The sequence below is a fragment of the Gallinula chloropus genome (assembly GCF_964237585.1).
Source record: "Gallinula chloropus genome assembly, chromosome: Z".
Lineage (NCBI taxonomy): Eukaryota > Metazoa > Chordata > Aves > Gruiformes > Rallidae > Gallinula > Gallinula chloropus.
Window position 1 is genome coordinate 88,060,182 of NC_140089.1, and position 15,565 is coordinate 88,075,746.

At 48.5% G+C, this 15,565-nt stretch overlaps 1 protein-coding gene across 1 annotated transcript in view; it reads right to left on the reverse strand.

Moving 5' to 3' along the window:
• Positions 1-15,565, reverse strand: part of MYO5B (myosin VB) — a gene marked incomplete at its 5' end in the record, with an annotated part of 171,587 nt that overhangs the window by 71,992 nt on the left and 84,030 nt on the right. The window contains 2 exons of the mRNA XM_084278155.1: positions 7,446-7,529; positions 9,222-9,344. Of these exons, the coding sequence (XP_084134281.1) occupies positions 7,446-7,529; positions 9,222-9,344 (207 nt within the window). The remainder of the gene's footprint in view (positions 1-7,445; positions 7,530-9,221; positions 9,345-15,565) is intronic.

Here is a 15,565-nt window from a genome sequence, read left to right on the forward strand (position 1 = left end):
TCCATGAACTGAGCCACCCAGGCTTCCTTTGGAGCTACTCATCCACTCCTGATGGCAGCACAGATGCTGCCTACACAGCGCACGTCCCAGGAACGGAGACTCCACATGAGGACAAACAGCAGCCCACTCCCACCACCACCCCAGAGGCACCTTTGCTTTTCTGAACAATTAGGAGACACTGGTACTTCCTCACTAATCACCTGCATTTCAGCATCACCCAGCAAGGCAACAGCAGCCCTGACAGCACCACATTTAGCTCCTCATAACCGCAGCATCTGGGGTTTCTGGCATGCCAGCAGCAACATTTACGCTTCATAAACAGGAGAACAGGTGAGCTGGTAAATGCTTTTAATGCTTTTCTTTTATTTATTTTTTTTTAAAGGACAGGATCTTCAAATTTGCATTAGTCTGTGGAAACTTGAATACTGAGTAAGTCACAATAAATCTGGTCTCTTTGGCAGAGCTGATAAATATTCAGATCCCTAACCCAGCTATGCACCCACACTGGTTTCCGCTACAGCTGTGCATACATCCAGACAGTAAATCCTTAAACAGAAGGAAAATCACTGTCAGGAGGTGGATTCCACTTTATCACCAAGCTGAGCTGGGCTCACACAGTGACACTGCTGAAGCACCCTGTGATGCCACCCTGGCAATGCCCGGTCCAGAGCATCACTGGGACACGACACCAGCATCACGCTCCCCTTGCCCCAACACATCCATGTGGAAACATCAACACAAGGCAGAGGAGCACTACACAGAGCTCTTCCCTCCATCCCAGGCTCCTCCAGAGACCAAGCTTGGCTGTATCCCCATTAGGGTCCCAAGGACAGTGCAGGGGTTCACAGAATCACAGAATCGTAGGGGTTGGAAGGGACCTCGAGAGATCATCAGGTCCAACCCCCTGCCAAAGCAGGGTCCCTAGGACAGATCACACAGGGAGACATCCAGATGGGGCTGGAATCTCTCCAGAGAAGGAGACTCCACACCCCCTGGGCAGCCTGGCCCAGGGCTCCCTCACTGGGAAGAAGTTCTTCCCCGCATTGGGGGGGAACTCCCTGTGCAGCCATCACCCCTTGTCCTGTCCCCACAGACACTGAAAAGGGGCTGACTAATTCCCCCTGCATTCCATGCTTAAGATACTTATAGACATTAATTAGATCCCCCACTGCTTTTCAGACGTTACCGGATGGCCCCACGCTGCACAGGGCTCCCTGGCTCTCTGACACACCCCTGGGATGAGGTGGGGACACTTCCAGCCCCTGTTCTGAAGGCTGTTTCCACAGCTTTCCCAGGACAGCAGCCTAAAATGCCACTGTGGAAAGGAAACTGTTTGCATTACATTAGCAAATTGCTTGCAGGCTCCAAGACAGCCCCTAGTACAGATCTGTTTCACACTCACAGCTTTTGTTTTTACATCTCCAGCCCACTCAGCTCCTACCAGAATAAAGGCTTGCACCTTCTTTGCCTAACCCTCTACCCCCCAAAAAAAAGGCAAGGTGACAGCTGTCGTGCTCTGATGAGATGTCAGCAGCTCGGGTGCTTTGCCTCCTGCAAACAGGGGGTGTTTGGGTGACACGTGCATGATGCTGGGAGACATCCAACACAGGCTCTGCTTCACCGTCTTGTGCTTGACAACGTGGCAAAAACATGGGCAGTAATTTCAGGTTCTGAAATATCTTCTCAACACAGAGCTGGGGCTGCCATCAACCCCTCCATCCGCTTGCTGTTATTAACAGAAGTGCTTGCTCCACTGAAAACCTTAGACAAGAATCTCAGAGGTGAGCTTTCTGCTGGTGTAAAGCAAAAATGGTGTAACTGGATCATCTTTAGCAGCCCAGAATCCATTGCACTGATGATGGGGGTAAGCAAGAAGGAGAGACTCTTCCTTCCCAACTGGCAGAGTCAAAATTTTGCTACATTCACAGAACTGAAGAATCACAGACTGGTTTGGGACCTCTGGATGACATCCCTTCCCCCCAGCGTGATCTTTTGAGATCACTTCCAACCCTGACCATTCTGTGATTCTATGATCTCTTGCTCTCCCCTTACCCACCAGCGCTGTAACCCCACCAGATGTGTCAGGCAGGATTTGCCCTCAGTGAAGTCACACTGGCTGTCACCAATCCCCTCTGTATTTCCCATGTGCCTGAGTAGTTTCCAGGAGGATCTTCTCCATGATCCTGCATGGCACAGAGGTGAGACTGACTGGCCTACAGTTCTCTGTCTCTTCCTTTCCCCCTTTTCAAGGCAGTGGCAACTTCACCAGACTGCCATGACTTCCCAGCTAGGACAGAGAGTGGCTGAGCCTCAGGACTTATTCCAGGTCAGGCTTGATGGGGCTCTGAGCAACCTGATCGAGTGAAGATGTCCCTGCTCACTGCAGGGGGGTTGGACTAGATGATCTCTAAGGGTCCCTTCCAACCTTACACACTGTATGATTCTATAACCTGTGGATGCCTCCTGTCAGGTCCCACAGCCCTGTGCACCTTCAGGTGCCTTCGATGGTCTCAAACCTGATCTCCTACAGTGATGGTTCCTCACCTTCCAGTCCCTGCCTCTGCCCTCTGTGACCTGGGCAGTGTGGCTGGAGCCCTTGCTGGTGAAGACTGAGGCAACAAAAGTGCTGGGTACCTCAGCCTTCCCCACATCCTGGGTAATGAAGATTGTGTGACTAAAGAAAACTGGAATATAATGTCTTAACAGCATGCCTGTATGGTTTTGATCAGTATTCAAATGGGTTTCCTTAATTCAAAGAACATCAACTCTCGGCTGTTTTAGCTGACCAGCACAAAACAAAACTAATTAGCTGCTTTACAAAGTGTCTTTCACCATCTTGTTGACAGCACTAAGCGCATTCTAATTAGTGGAATGCAATTCCACCTTGATGGGAGTGCTTCATCACCGTGGCACTTGCTGACAGAGGGGTGTTTAAATCCTTGCCCTGTCAGAGTGTTCTCACTGTGTATCAGAGGGGGGACACAGAGAAGAATGCAGGGAATACTGTAAGCAGGCCTGAGTACAGGAGAAAGTCCTCACTGTGCAGCCTTTTTGCAGCACAACTGTGAGTTTTAGTCAAATCAGCACGTCTGAGTGGCAGATCCAGCACTGCTGCTGCTGGTGGTTCAGAGAAACTCTGTGGCTTCTAACAGCAAAAGGGAAAAGGGTTTGTTCATACCCATGGAGGGCACATAGCAGGTGAGAGAGAGAAAGAAGAAAACAAATCCTTTAAAAAATTGTGAAAACTGAATCTGCCAGCCGATGGGGTGAGTGAAAGCAGGAGGGCATCAGGGTGTGGGGACTTTGCAGTGAGGATGTTCCCACCAAAGGAAGCACTGCTCTTCCTCCCAGGACAGTATGGCATCAGCATGGGCTGATGGCAGCCACTGCTGCCATGCTGGTAAAGAAATGTCTCAAAGGCAGCAGCTCACCAAACTACCACTTAGAGCCAAGTGGGTTTTTAATGCAGGTTTTGGTGTCACCTACAGAGCCACCTCCATGAATTCTCCATTTCCTAATGTCCAGCCCCCAGAAGCATTATCTTAGTTTCCAGGCCAAGCAAGCCCAAATCTTTGGCCTCAAGGCACAGAAACCCTATGCTTTAAGGACAAGGAAACCAGGTGCAACGAGCAGGGTTTGGTGAGGCATTTTTTGCTATTAAACCAAAGCCTAACCTGCTCTGATGTTACATTATGTTCCTTAAACACACAAAGGAGATGAGGTGATTCTGTTAACAAGCTCCTTTCAGCATATTTTTTTTTTAAATATCTCTTTTTAAGGAACAAGTTGCAGGTGGCACCATCCTCCCCACCCTACAACACACTAACCCAGTAAGTTACTCTGCACCTACTCCACAGCGGCTACGGGGAGAAGTCAAACAGAAATCCCTACCAGACACTGCCAGCTCTGCAGCACTGCCTCCAATATCAAATTTAGCACTGGCTAAATAATTCATCACACAGCTTAAATTATTCTTGCAGGTTACCCGGTGTTTCTAGTAAGCTCTAATCATGCCCAGCTTTGACCCTGGGGAAGGTGTGAGCTTCCCAAACACACGGGGATCGTGACTTAGGCATTAATAAAGCTCAGCTTCAGAGTTATTAAACTCACAAGTGCCCCCATGGATGAGAGAAGTGAGCATCTTGCCATCCTTGTGTGGATTAATTGCTAAGGCTGATTCAGTGAAAAAAAGCTATAGTTAATATATCTGCTAGCATGGAGTTATTCCAAAGGGACACAAGTGATGCTATCCACAGATTGCAATTAGAAGTTTCCTCCTTCAGTAAGGTAGTTAGACACCATCAGATGGCCTTAGATCTGCTCCTGGCCAAAGAAGGAGGTGTGTGCATGGCAATAAATCAGAGCTGTTGTGCACATACAAATCAGGAACAAGAAATTGAAAGAGATTTAAATAAGATGTGGAAGCCAACAAAGATTCTTCACCAAGTAGCTCCAACTGATCCATGGTGGGGATTTAAAGAAGTTTGGAATAAGCTTTATTCCTGGCTCCCAAACTTTGCCTGGCTCAAACAACTTTTCACCTTTCTTATGTTGAGAAGTATTTTACTTCTAATTTCTGGTGTGGGGATTCAGTGTCCTTTGTGGTGTTATAGACAGACCTGTGTAACATACGGGGATGGGGGAGAAATAAAAGAAGGCATCAAGTAGGAACAGGTGAATCCTTCTTGAAGCATTGCAATAGAGTAGTGTGACTTGAAATGACAAAAGAATTTGTGAGGATAATGAAAAGGGGGGAATGATTCAATGAAATGTAGTCATGCTGCATAGACTGATGTAGGTGCAGAATAAGAGACAATTAATGTCACTTTAATATAAGAATGTTCATGGTTTTAAGAACAGATTAGTTCAGGAGAAAAGAGCTGTAACTGTGTAAGCTGCTTGTGAGAGCAACTGCAAAACTGCACCATAACAATGCAAAGGAAACAGCTTTGAAGGTAAAGAAGTGAGAATTGGTGTGTTTTTAGGAGTAGATTAGTTTGGGATGTTAGCAGAGTCTGGCTGTAATCACAGGAGCTGTTTGATGAAAGCAGCTCCAAACTCAGCCATACCAGTGTAACAGCCTTGAAACTGGAGGAGGCAGGAGACAGGGGAGTGATAAACAATGAGACTGAGGACCAATGAAGACACAGAGTGTGTCTTGTTTTCAGCAAAAACTGACTAGTTGGTGCAGGTGTTGGGAGCCCAGATAAGCATGGAGAGGAGCCCTGGGGAGCATGAGGAGGGCGTTCAGCCTTCATCCCTGGGGGTCACCGAGAGACCCCTGGGTGTCACTGAGCACGTGGGGGATTCACATCAGTGACTTCTCAGGAATCATTGGCATAGCCCAGCCTTTTCTTGGGAATGATAATGAATCTGTAGGGTTAATCTGTATCAGTAGAAGTTTGGCTCTAATGGGCACACACATATGGAGAGATGGATCCCCTGTGTGCCCAGAGCTGCAATAAAGGATCCCTGCTTCAGGGGCACCAAGGCCAGGGAGTTTGGACTCTGGCTTTGAGGCATCAAAGCATAGGGCAAGTCACTGACACTGCTGAATTAATTTCCCATTCTCATTTCCCTTACTTTGCCAGGAACAAACTCCTGCTTAAAATGCTCCTAAAAAAGAGTAATATTTCCATTGGGAAGGTCACACCCAGGCATAAACCAAAGGGAGGGTAGCACAGAGAGGGGGAATCTGGACATGCAACACATCTGCCTGCAACATGCAGTGGGGAATCAAAATTTGTAATGCAAACAATAATAATAATAATGCAGTCTAACAAGCTGGTCTGTGCTGGAGGAGGCTTTGAAATGATTTGGGGAAAAGCAGATATACTTCTTCCCTACACTACACATAAGCTCTGGCAGAAACAACAGTGCCCCAGAGTTGTGCAGTCTTGACTTTGTCTGCTGGGTGGTGCAGATGTTCCTACTGACTTCTTATGAAGAGAGCTGCCCCTGAAGGATTAAGGTCATTTAAAGTCTTCATACTTTAATTGACAATGAAAGACTCAAGACTGCAGGAGGCATTTTTGGTCTGGTTTTATAGAATCACAGAACACTTTTGGTATAGAAGGGACTGCAAAGACCATCTAGTTCCACCTCCCTGCCATGGGCAGGGACACCCTCACTAGACCAGGGTGCCCCAAGCCCCATCCAACCTGGAACCCTGCCAGGGATCCAGGGGCTTCCGCAGCCTCTCTGGGCACCCTGTGCCAGGGCCTCACCACCCTCAGAGTGAAGAATTTCTTCTTAACCTCTGACCTAACCCTGCCCTCTGTCAGCTTGAACCCATCACCCCGTGTCCTGTCCCTGCACCCCCTGGTGAGCAGCCCCTCTCCCACTTTCCTGTAGGACCCCTGTAAGTGTTGCCAGGCTGCAATTAGGTGTCCCCACAGCCTTCTCTTCTCCAGGCTCAACCAGCCCAATTTTCCCAGCCTGGCTTCACAGGAGAGGTGCTGATGTTTTAAACAATATGAACTTGAAACACCCTAAAAGTCTGCTTCACTGACACTTTTAAGCCAACCCACCCCAGTACGGATGCCTGTTCGTGGAGAAGAGCCAGTACACCCCACAGCTACCTCTTTCCTGCTTCCAACAGCTCTGGGGACTAACAGAGACTTTAAACCCCAGGCACTAAAAAGCTCTTTACCAGGAAACTTGGTATTTGAGGTCAGTCAATACATCTCTGTTGGCACTGAAGCAAGCAGCAACAAGTGTTTTTTTACAATATTTGGGAGGGGAAATTTTCACAGCAATGTATGAGTGACAGCATCAATACATGTTGATCTGTTAATAATACTTATTGGCAGTGTGAAATATTTCTATGGCAATGGAATATCTCAGAGTTCATGTTAGATTTCCAGCATTGTGCATTAACCCTATTTTTTGCATACTTTTTATTAAAAATTATTAAAGTAATTTAAAAGTCGCAGAGCCAAGCTTGATGGGCTAAAGCTACAGGCAGCAGCCACTTCCATACAGAAGGGTGGCAACTCCATGGCTTTCAATCCCAGGATCTCCTGTGGCTCCACATGCACCTTCAGTGCCAGGTGGGAAACCGACCTCTGGGCAAGAGCCAAGTGCCATTTACACTGCCCCACAACTGGCTGTTCCTTATTTTTGCTCTCTGTGACCACAACAAAGAGGATCAGCAAGGTTGGACAGGATTTCTGTGAGGCATCTTGATGGGATACCAACACCAGGATAGAGGGCAGCAGAGGACCACCCACATCCCCACACCTGGGTGCAGCCACAACACACGGAACTCTCCTCTCCTCCCTTACTCCCTCCTCTGCATCCCATGTTATTGCCTCTTTTGCTGCTGTTGGTGGCTGGAGGCACCTACGTGTTGCCACACACAGCAAGCAGAAGGCTCATATGATGCTTTGGAAAGCAGCAGCACTGATTTACCTCTGACCAGGAGGACCAGACGTTGCTTTTACCTTGCTGGCTTTCAGGATGTTGATCTGCTCCTCGTGCACGGTGTCCCTGTTCTTCTCCAGAAATCCATTGCTCTCATATTGCACCTAGCAGGAAGCAAAAGAAGCAGCCTAGAAGATAAAGTCCAATCACACAGGGACAAGAGCTGTCTCCCTGAAAAACCTGAGAGGGGGGGAAAGGGTAGAGGGAGCAACTGGCATGTAAAGGTCACTTTTTGTCAAAGAATGTGAATCTGACTGAAAGCAAAATCCTAAACAAAAACACTAATTGATTCTTAGTCATCAAACTGCTCTGTATGGGACCCAACTGCACTTCCATGGAAACCAGAGGTAAAAATGCTAAGATCATCAGTCCATCTACATGCTCTTTTGTTTGCTCTTGAGCTCCTCGTAAGCTAATCAATAAAACTCAAAGGATCTCCTGGCTGTGTCTCTTGTAGAGCTGTTGCTTTTGAGACTGTGGAGGTTGGGGAGTACAGGAAGGATTTTGAGAGCACAGATGAAAATTTTATGGTTCCTGTTTGGCGTTGACTGCAATGACTGACCACAAAGCAGTAAGGCAAAGCTGTCAATGGGACAACATTTGTGAGGGACACATGTAAAATCACATACATGCCTAAGGGAAGGCAAGCAGCAGCCTTTGCCAAGGAAAGTGCTGCTCACATCCAGAGCAAACCTAGTTAGGAGAATTGCACACACAAGTTTGCAGCACCCCTGTGTCATCTGTCCCCTCAGAAACATCCCTAGGTTGGTCTTTCTAACACATATGAGTTTTGGAGAACTGCAAACTTTTATGATCTTTACTTGGTGTGAGTGGTACCTGTCACATCAGAGTTTCAGTGAAGCTAAAGCCTGTGGACAAGACCCTGCAGCACTAGACACTGGGACTCCAGAGTCCCACAGTGGGCATCTTCTCCCCCAGAATCAGCCCAGGGTCACCTCTCACATGCTTCTCCCTTCTCCTTGTGCCTTAGCAATGCCCTGGTTTGGGTTTGCATCACAAGGTTTTGGTAGCAAGGGACAGGGGACTGTCTGCTGTGGGTGGGACCCCACGGTGCAGCAGGGGAAGGGGGTGAGGAGTCCTCCCCTGAGGAGGAAGGAGCAGCAGAGACAGCATGCAATGGACTGACCCCAACTCCCCTCCCCATCCCCCTGTGTCACTGGGGGGGATGGAGAGATATGGGGGGGTGAAGATGAGCCCAGGAAGAAGGGAGGGGTAGGGTCTAAGATTTAGGATTATTTCTTATTATTCGACTCTGATTTCATTGTGTAATACATGAGATGCTTCCTTTTTTATGCTGAGTCAGTTCCACCCATGACAGTCACTGCTGAGTGCTCTCTCCTGTCCTTATCCTGACCCAGGAGTCTTTTGTTCTATCTCCTCCTGACCATCTGAGGAGGGCAGTGATGGAGCAGCCCCCCAGCCTGGGTCAATCCAGCACATGCCTGCAGCTCCCACTCTTCACGAATCATTTCCCTTTCCAACGTATTTTCAGTCAAGCTGCCCTTCCATGCAGTCATTTTGCCTTGGCTTTCAGAAAGAGGATTTTTCTTTACTCAAAGCACTACTTAAAGCTTAGGTCAACAGCTCTGGGGATGAGGTCCTCCAGGCTGATCCAGATCCCAGCCCTCAACTGAGATGAGGCCCACCCAAGCCTGCCTATCACCAAAAACCAGCCCGTCGGTGCTATGAGCTGATTGCTCTTTATGTTGCTTTTCCTTCCCTCCATGTGTTTCCCACCCTCTGCGTTCAGGCCCCAGCGATGGGGTCCCGGTTACCGTGTCGGCGAAGTGCCGGATGATGAAGGAGGTGTTGGACAGCCGGGGCTTCTGGAAATGTGAGTTGTTGGCATGGTGGTCGCACAGCTTCTGCAGCCAGTTCTGGTCGGTGCCTTTGGGAAGCTGGGTGGGGAGAAAAGCAGACTTGAAAAATCATGGTCAGGCCTACTAAAGAGGTGCAGGGAAGTTTTGGAGGAACTCTCTTTCTAGGCTTCCTGTAATCCACACAGGATGCAGGAATATCTGAGAAACAAACACTACAAGAAGGACATCGAGGACCTGGAGTGAGTCCAGAGAAGGGCAACCAGGCTGAGGAAGGGGCTGGAGGGTGAATCCTCTGAGGAGCAGCTGAGGGAGCTGGGGGTGTTGAGCCTGGAGAAGAGGAGGCTGAGGGGAGACCTTCTCCCCACCTCCCCTGCCCTGCCAGGAGGGTGCAGAGAGGTGGGCGATGGTCTCTCCAGCCAGGGGACAGGAGATGGGACAAGGGGCAATGGGCTCAAGCTGCCCCAGGGCAGGGGCAGCTCAGCTGGGAGGGCAAAGTTCTTCCCTGGCAGAGTTGTGGGGCTGTGGCACAGGCTGCCCAGGGAGGGGGCTGAGTCCCCACCCCTGGGTGTGTTTAACAGAGGGGAGATGAGGTGCTCAGGGATCTGGTTCAGCACAGGACAGGTACAGTTGGACTCAGTGATCTTAAAGGTCAATTCCAACCTTGTGATCCTGTGATTCAGTACATTCCACCCCCCAGTCCTAGCAGCATGTGCTACCTTATTTTCACGTATATTCTTCACAAGCACACTAAAATTTCATTTCCTGTGAAAAACACCCAAATGCTGGTTGTGCTCCAACAGTCAGAATAGCTCTTGCAGGGGAAAAAAAAAATAATTAAAGAAGCATTTCCACACTTAAGTTGTTCTAATTGCTCAGGCACCAATATTACTTTCTAAATGCAATTTGTGGAGACCAAATAGTTCCCCGAACTGCCAACTGAGACAACATGCAGGAGGTCCTGTTCTGTTTCATCCTAAATAATAACGATAGTTTAATTTAATAATGATAATTGTATTTTATATAATGTAAATATAAAAATTAAGAGAGTAATAAAGTGATGATTGATGTGAAACCTCTGCCTCTCAGCAGGCTTGGGGTCCCAAACACAGGATGCCTTAACCCCAGCTGCAGACATGGTTGGGACCTCAGACCCACATGCCTGTCCTACTGCATCCCAATGATTCCCAATGTCCTCCTCCCACACAGCCAAACACCCACACCATAAACCTCCTGGATGCCAAATCTTCCTCCTGCGTCCTGCTCATGCCAAAATGAGGTGTGAAGTCCTACATGGACCCACACTTGAAAGGATTTGACCACAGTATCAGGTGCTGCCCAAGAGGTGGCTTTGGGAGGCTGGGGCAGAGAACAGAAATCCCAAACAGCTGCAATGACTAAAAGAAAGAGACTCAAACAAATTAAAAAAAAAACCCCAAAAGTCAAAAAAGCCCCAAACCTCTGTGCAGGAAGGGAATGGGCTACTTTTCACAACCCAGGGAGGGTTTGACCTTACTTTCCTACCCAGTGCCTGCAATTTTTACCCACTACATCACTGTCAACTTAACTTAATGCAATATATTACCAAGATTAGGGAAAAAAAATATATATTCGTTATTTCATAAGCAGATACCTAGCTGTACAGCAGCATATAACAATATATTGCAACTTCTAATACTCTCATGAGTATAGTTCATATAAAGACTCCTATTTTAGGATATGCTTGGGTCCCAAACTCTCCCCAAAGCTTTCTAAAAGACTCAAGGGTGTACAAGGAAAGCACTGTGGCTGCAAATATCTGTTGGTTTGTATTTTTCCAGTGCAACCAAGCTTGACACAAAGCAAAATTCCTAAAATCCAAAGGAAATGAGGAGTGAAGTTGTTATATGTGAAGGGCTGGGGACCACAGCCAATGGGGGGGGGGGTCCATCCTCATCCCTCCTGCCTGGATTATTTACGTTAGAAAAACAGAAGAGCCAGAAGAAAAGCGTTAGGTGACACAGAAAATTAGATGGGGCAAAGCCTAGAAGCCACAGAACACTTGTGCAGCTTCAGGGAAAGCTCTGGATCATCCACCAGGTCCTTACCCAGACCTTTATTTTTAAAAGTGACAGGGGAAATAGGGGCAGCAAAGGGCTGGAAGGAAAACTTGAGAGAGAGGATGAAGCCTCTCTTTAGGCTGCTTCTGAAGGAACCTTTGATTTCATGACAAGCCCGAAGCACTCTGGACATGGGGTGGAGCAGCTCCTGCCTGTCCCCATTAACTGGAAGAAGTGGCTGAATTAACACAGCAAGTCGCTCATGCAAGCCCTGCTATCCCAAGAGTATTTTATGTTTTACAGTTGTAAGCGTGGCAAGCTATGGGTACACCCAGAAATAATACAGATTAGATATAAATATTGAAAGGCACTTGTTTATGCAATTATACATGCAGGACAGACATGCATAGTTAAGCTGTGGAGGTATATAAATGCAGATGGGTTTTTTTTTCTGCATACAAATATGAACTATAGCTGATGAAAACACGCTGTCTGGAGTGATCATTAGGTCTTCCCTACTCAGGACCAGGATGTGGGTGCAGGGCAGGAGCACAGCAGCCCCCTGAGCCGCTTGATGCTGCAGACAGCAGGTTTATCCTGCACCAGCTCTCTTTCAGGCCATCCACTTTGCTGAAATCCCTGCTTATCTCAGAGCTGAGCTTCAAAGTTATCGCCCCTGCCTCTCAGAAAGAGGGTTCTGCAGCTCCCACACCACATCCTGCTCACCGTTGTGCAGCCTGGGTATTTTTAGTTGCCTGAGAAGCACCTGGTAGGGACCAAGCCCTGCAGATAAAAATTAACAGGGACATTATCTGTACTATTATATCAGCTTTTGGTACTGGATCAGGAGTTTAAAACCTTAAAGCCAGGGAGAAAGTTATTTAGAGACTATCTCATCAGTACAAGACTTTTTTAGGGGGTGGGGAAGAGGAAAGCCAACTGTTTTGCAAATACTGTATGGAAATCTCTGAGGTTTTATCCCCTTTAGATCGGTAATTTCACAAGGTCCCTGTTTCTGCTCACCTGTCCTCACCATCCCTCCACCCATCACTCTGCACAGAATCAGTCAGGCAATGCAATCCCACCCAGCATCACCTCATGCCTCCACACACCGATCTTTGAGCTGCCAGGAGTGACTGGAATTGAAACCAAACCTACCCAGGGCAGCCCAGCATCAGCCCATAGGCACAAGCCCAGAGGCATCCCTGGGTCAAGAACCCATCGTGACCACCCAGCAGGTGAAAAGAGGTTTGGAGACGTTTGGACTAAAGGGTGAGGTCCCTTCAAACCATCCCCTCCAAGAGAAGGACAGTTAACTGGATAAGCAATGAAGGTCCATTCAAATCCAATGATCTAAAAGTTACCCCCCTGAAAACTGTCCAGTCCTGTGTCCAGATCTGGGGGCTCCAAAGATGTGAGAGTGTTGAAGAGGGGTCAGAGGAGCTATGAAGATGCTCAGAGGGCTGGAGCAGCTCCCCTACAAAGAGAGGCTGAGGGAGCTGGGCTGGGTCAGCCTGGAGAAGAGAAGGCTGTGGGGGGACCTCACTGCAGCCTCCCAGTCCCTGAAGGGAGCAGAGGAACAGGAGGGGAATCAGCTTGTTAAAGGGCAGAGACTGGCAGGACAAGGGGGCTGGAGTGAAGCTGGAGGAGGGAAGGGGGAGATGAGATCTTAGGGGGAAGTTCTCTGTCCAGAGAGAGTGGTGAGGGGCTGGAAGGGGCTGCCCAGAGAGGGGGTGGGTGCCCCATCCCTGGGGGTGTTCAAGGCCAGGTTGGCTGGGGCCCTGGGTAACCTTGTGGAGCTCCAGGCCTGGAGGTTGGTGTCCCTGCCTGTGGCAGGGGGGTTGGAGCTCTGTGACCCTTGGGGTCCCTTACAACCCAGCCCAGTCTGGGATTCTATGGAAACACAATAGGAGCTATTTAAATTTTCATTTATTTTCTCCACATCACCCAATACACATGAAAGCCTGAAAAGAGCCTGGGCTTACAGAGCTGTGCTCCAGAGACACGTTCCACCAACAGTGATGTGCCTGACTTCACAGTCATGGAAGCTGACAGCACAACCTAGGGGAGGTGATGTGCCGTTGGGGTAGGCAGCCCACCCAGAAGGAAAGCCCAGAGGTCCAACCTCTGTGTATCTGCTGGTGGAGCAGAAATTGCCCCAGGCAGGACCATGCGGCGCAGGAATGCGAGGTGCTGACTTCTGAAGTTCAAAGAATTAGCAAATCCAGACCAGAAAAGCACATCTGCTTAGATACCTGAGTGCACAGAGATGCACAGAGAGAGGCAGGATTGAGAACCCACCTGCTAGCAGCAGACTGCAGCGTTTCTGGCACTTGACAGAAGGGACAGAGGAAAGGTTAAAGAGCACCTTCTGAACAGTGTTAGACAATGTGTTTGGCAGATTAATGGTAGAACACAATGGCAAAGTGCCATAAACCACAAAAAGGAGCCACAAGAGCATTTGAGAACACGAGGGAGCTCATGGCTTGGTTAGATACATCCTCCTCTGGCAGCCTCGGGGCTATGCTGCTCCTCAGTAGAAAGTATTTCACTAAGATCCATAACAAATCATGGACAACAAAGGTGTGATTTACACATCAACCCTTCCAACCAGCCCATTCTTGATCAAGCCCTTTTCAAATCAGTTTGTGCTAATGGAAATTCTTTTTCACTAGTTTTTCCATTCCTCCCCTTATCCCAACAGCAGAAGCAGAAGCAAGAAAGCAGTTAGGCATCAGGACACCTTACAGGGGAACCTGGATATCTACAGCAACTTCAGCCTCTACTCAGGAATGACACTTGGGAAGTGTATGGAAGACTTGCAGCACTCCCACAGAACACGTAGTTACAGCCTGAAATGCCTCATCCAGCTTTGACACAGATACCTGACTGCATTTTTCAGAGAGGTTTCCATTTCCTCTGAGGATAATTAAAGTCTCTTGAAAAATCAACCCTGACTGGCTCCTCCTCTTCTGAGTATGGAAGCCACTCTTCACATGATCCCTCAAACCCTTCCAAGTCTTCCTAGGAAGTCTGCTGTCCCCTCCACAAGGCCAAATGTACCCCAAAGCCACCCCAGAATCCAAGCAATCTTCCACGTGCCATCCCAGCTTCCCACAACTGGGTTTTTGGATGACAGCCTCCCTCCTTAGGGCCCTGCTCTTCTGATATGCTCTGCATTGGTCTCCTTGCCTTCCTCAAGGGCTCTGCTCTTATCCCAAATTACTGCCCACCACCATCACTGACCCCATGGTGACTCCATCCACATTTCAGGGAGGTTCTCCTGGATGCCCTTTTTCTCTTTAGGCTCATTAGCTTGTGCTAGAGAGCTTCAATATTGTGCCTGTTGTGGTGGCCTAGCTTTGTGGCCAAGGCATGGGACATGAACTCTTGCTGTTCCTCTGGCATCTTCTTAGGCCAAAGCCAAATCAAGAGGTCTTAGAAGTTCCAGATCTGGGCAGGCAACCTGCACTTCTGTGCAGGAAAAGGGGTAGAATGCACTTAGGGGATCCCAAGGTCACTTAGCAGAGGACATAAGATCAGAGCCTCACAGAGATTATAAGGCTTCCTGGGCAGAGCAGGGATGTAACTGGATATTGGACAAAATGACCTCCAAGAAGCCCCCTCCAACCTTCATAATTCTACATCAGCTATGAGCATCCCACTCCTATGACCTCAAAGATGTTCAAATAACCCCCCAAAACCCGAACATACCCTGCAGCCCTCTTTTTTCACAGCTTGGGCTTTCAACATCCACCGTGGTGTGACAGGCGTAATCCCTAAAACCCCCAACTTCCAAAGCCCTCTCTTTCATCCCCGATTTCCCTTTCAACCCTGTCTGCTCCCCTTCTCTAAACACTGACAAGACTCCTGCACGACCTTCGTTAGCTGAACTGCTCCCAGCACGTACCCAACCACCCCCCTCCCCAACCTCACATTAAAAAAAAACACCCCACCCCAAAACAAGTCCATACTGTGAAGTGAGAACATGAGTGACAAACCCTCTGCCTTTGTGATCATGCTTCATTATGTTGCCAGGACAGCCCCCCCACAACGACATTTCAAGTCCCAGAGTATATTTATCCGCCGCCGTACGCGCTAACGAGGTGACTGGCAATTAGCCTATTGTGGCCCTGCGCCCGCCGTGGTCAGCTCTCCCTGAGGGGTGAGGCTGGTGATGTGGGGGTGAAGGTTTTTCATCCATAAACCAGTCTTTTTGGTTGACAGGTTTTGCTGAAATATTCATAACGCTGCGGAACGCTT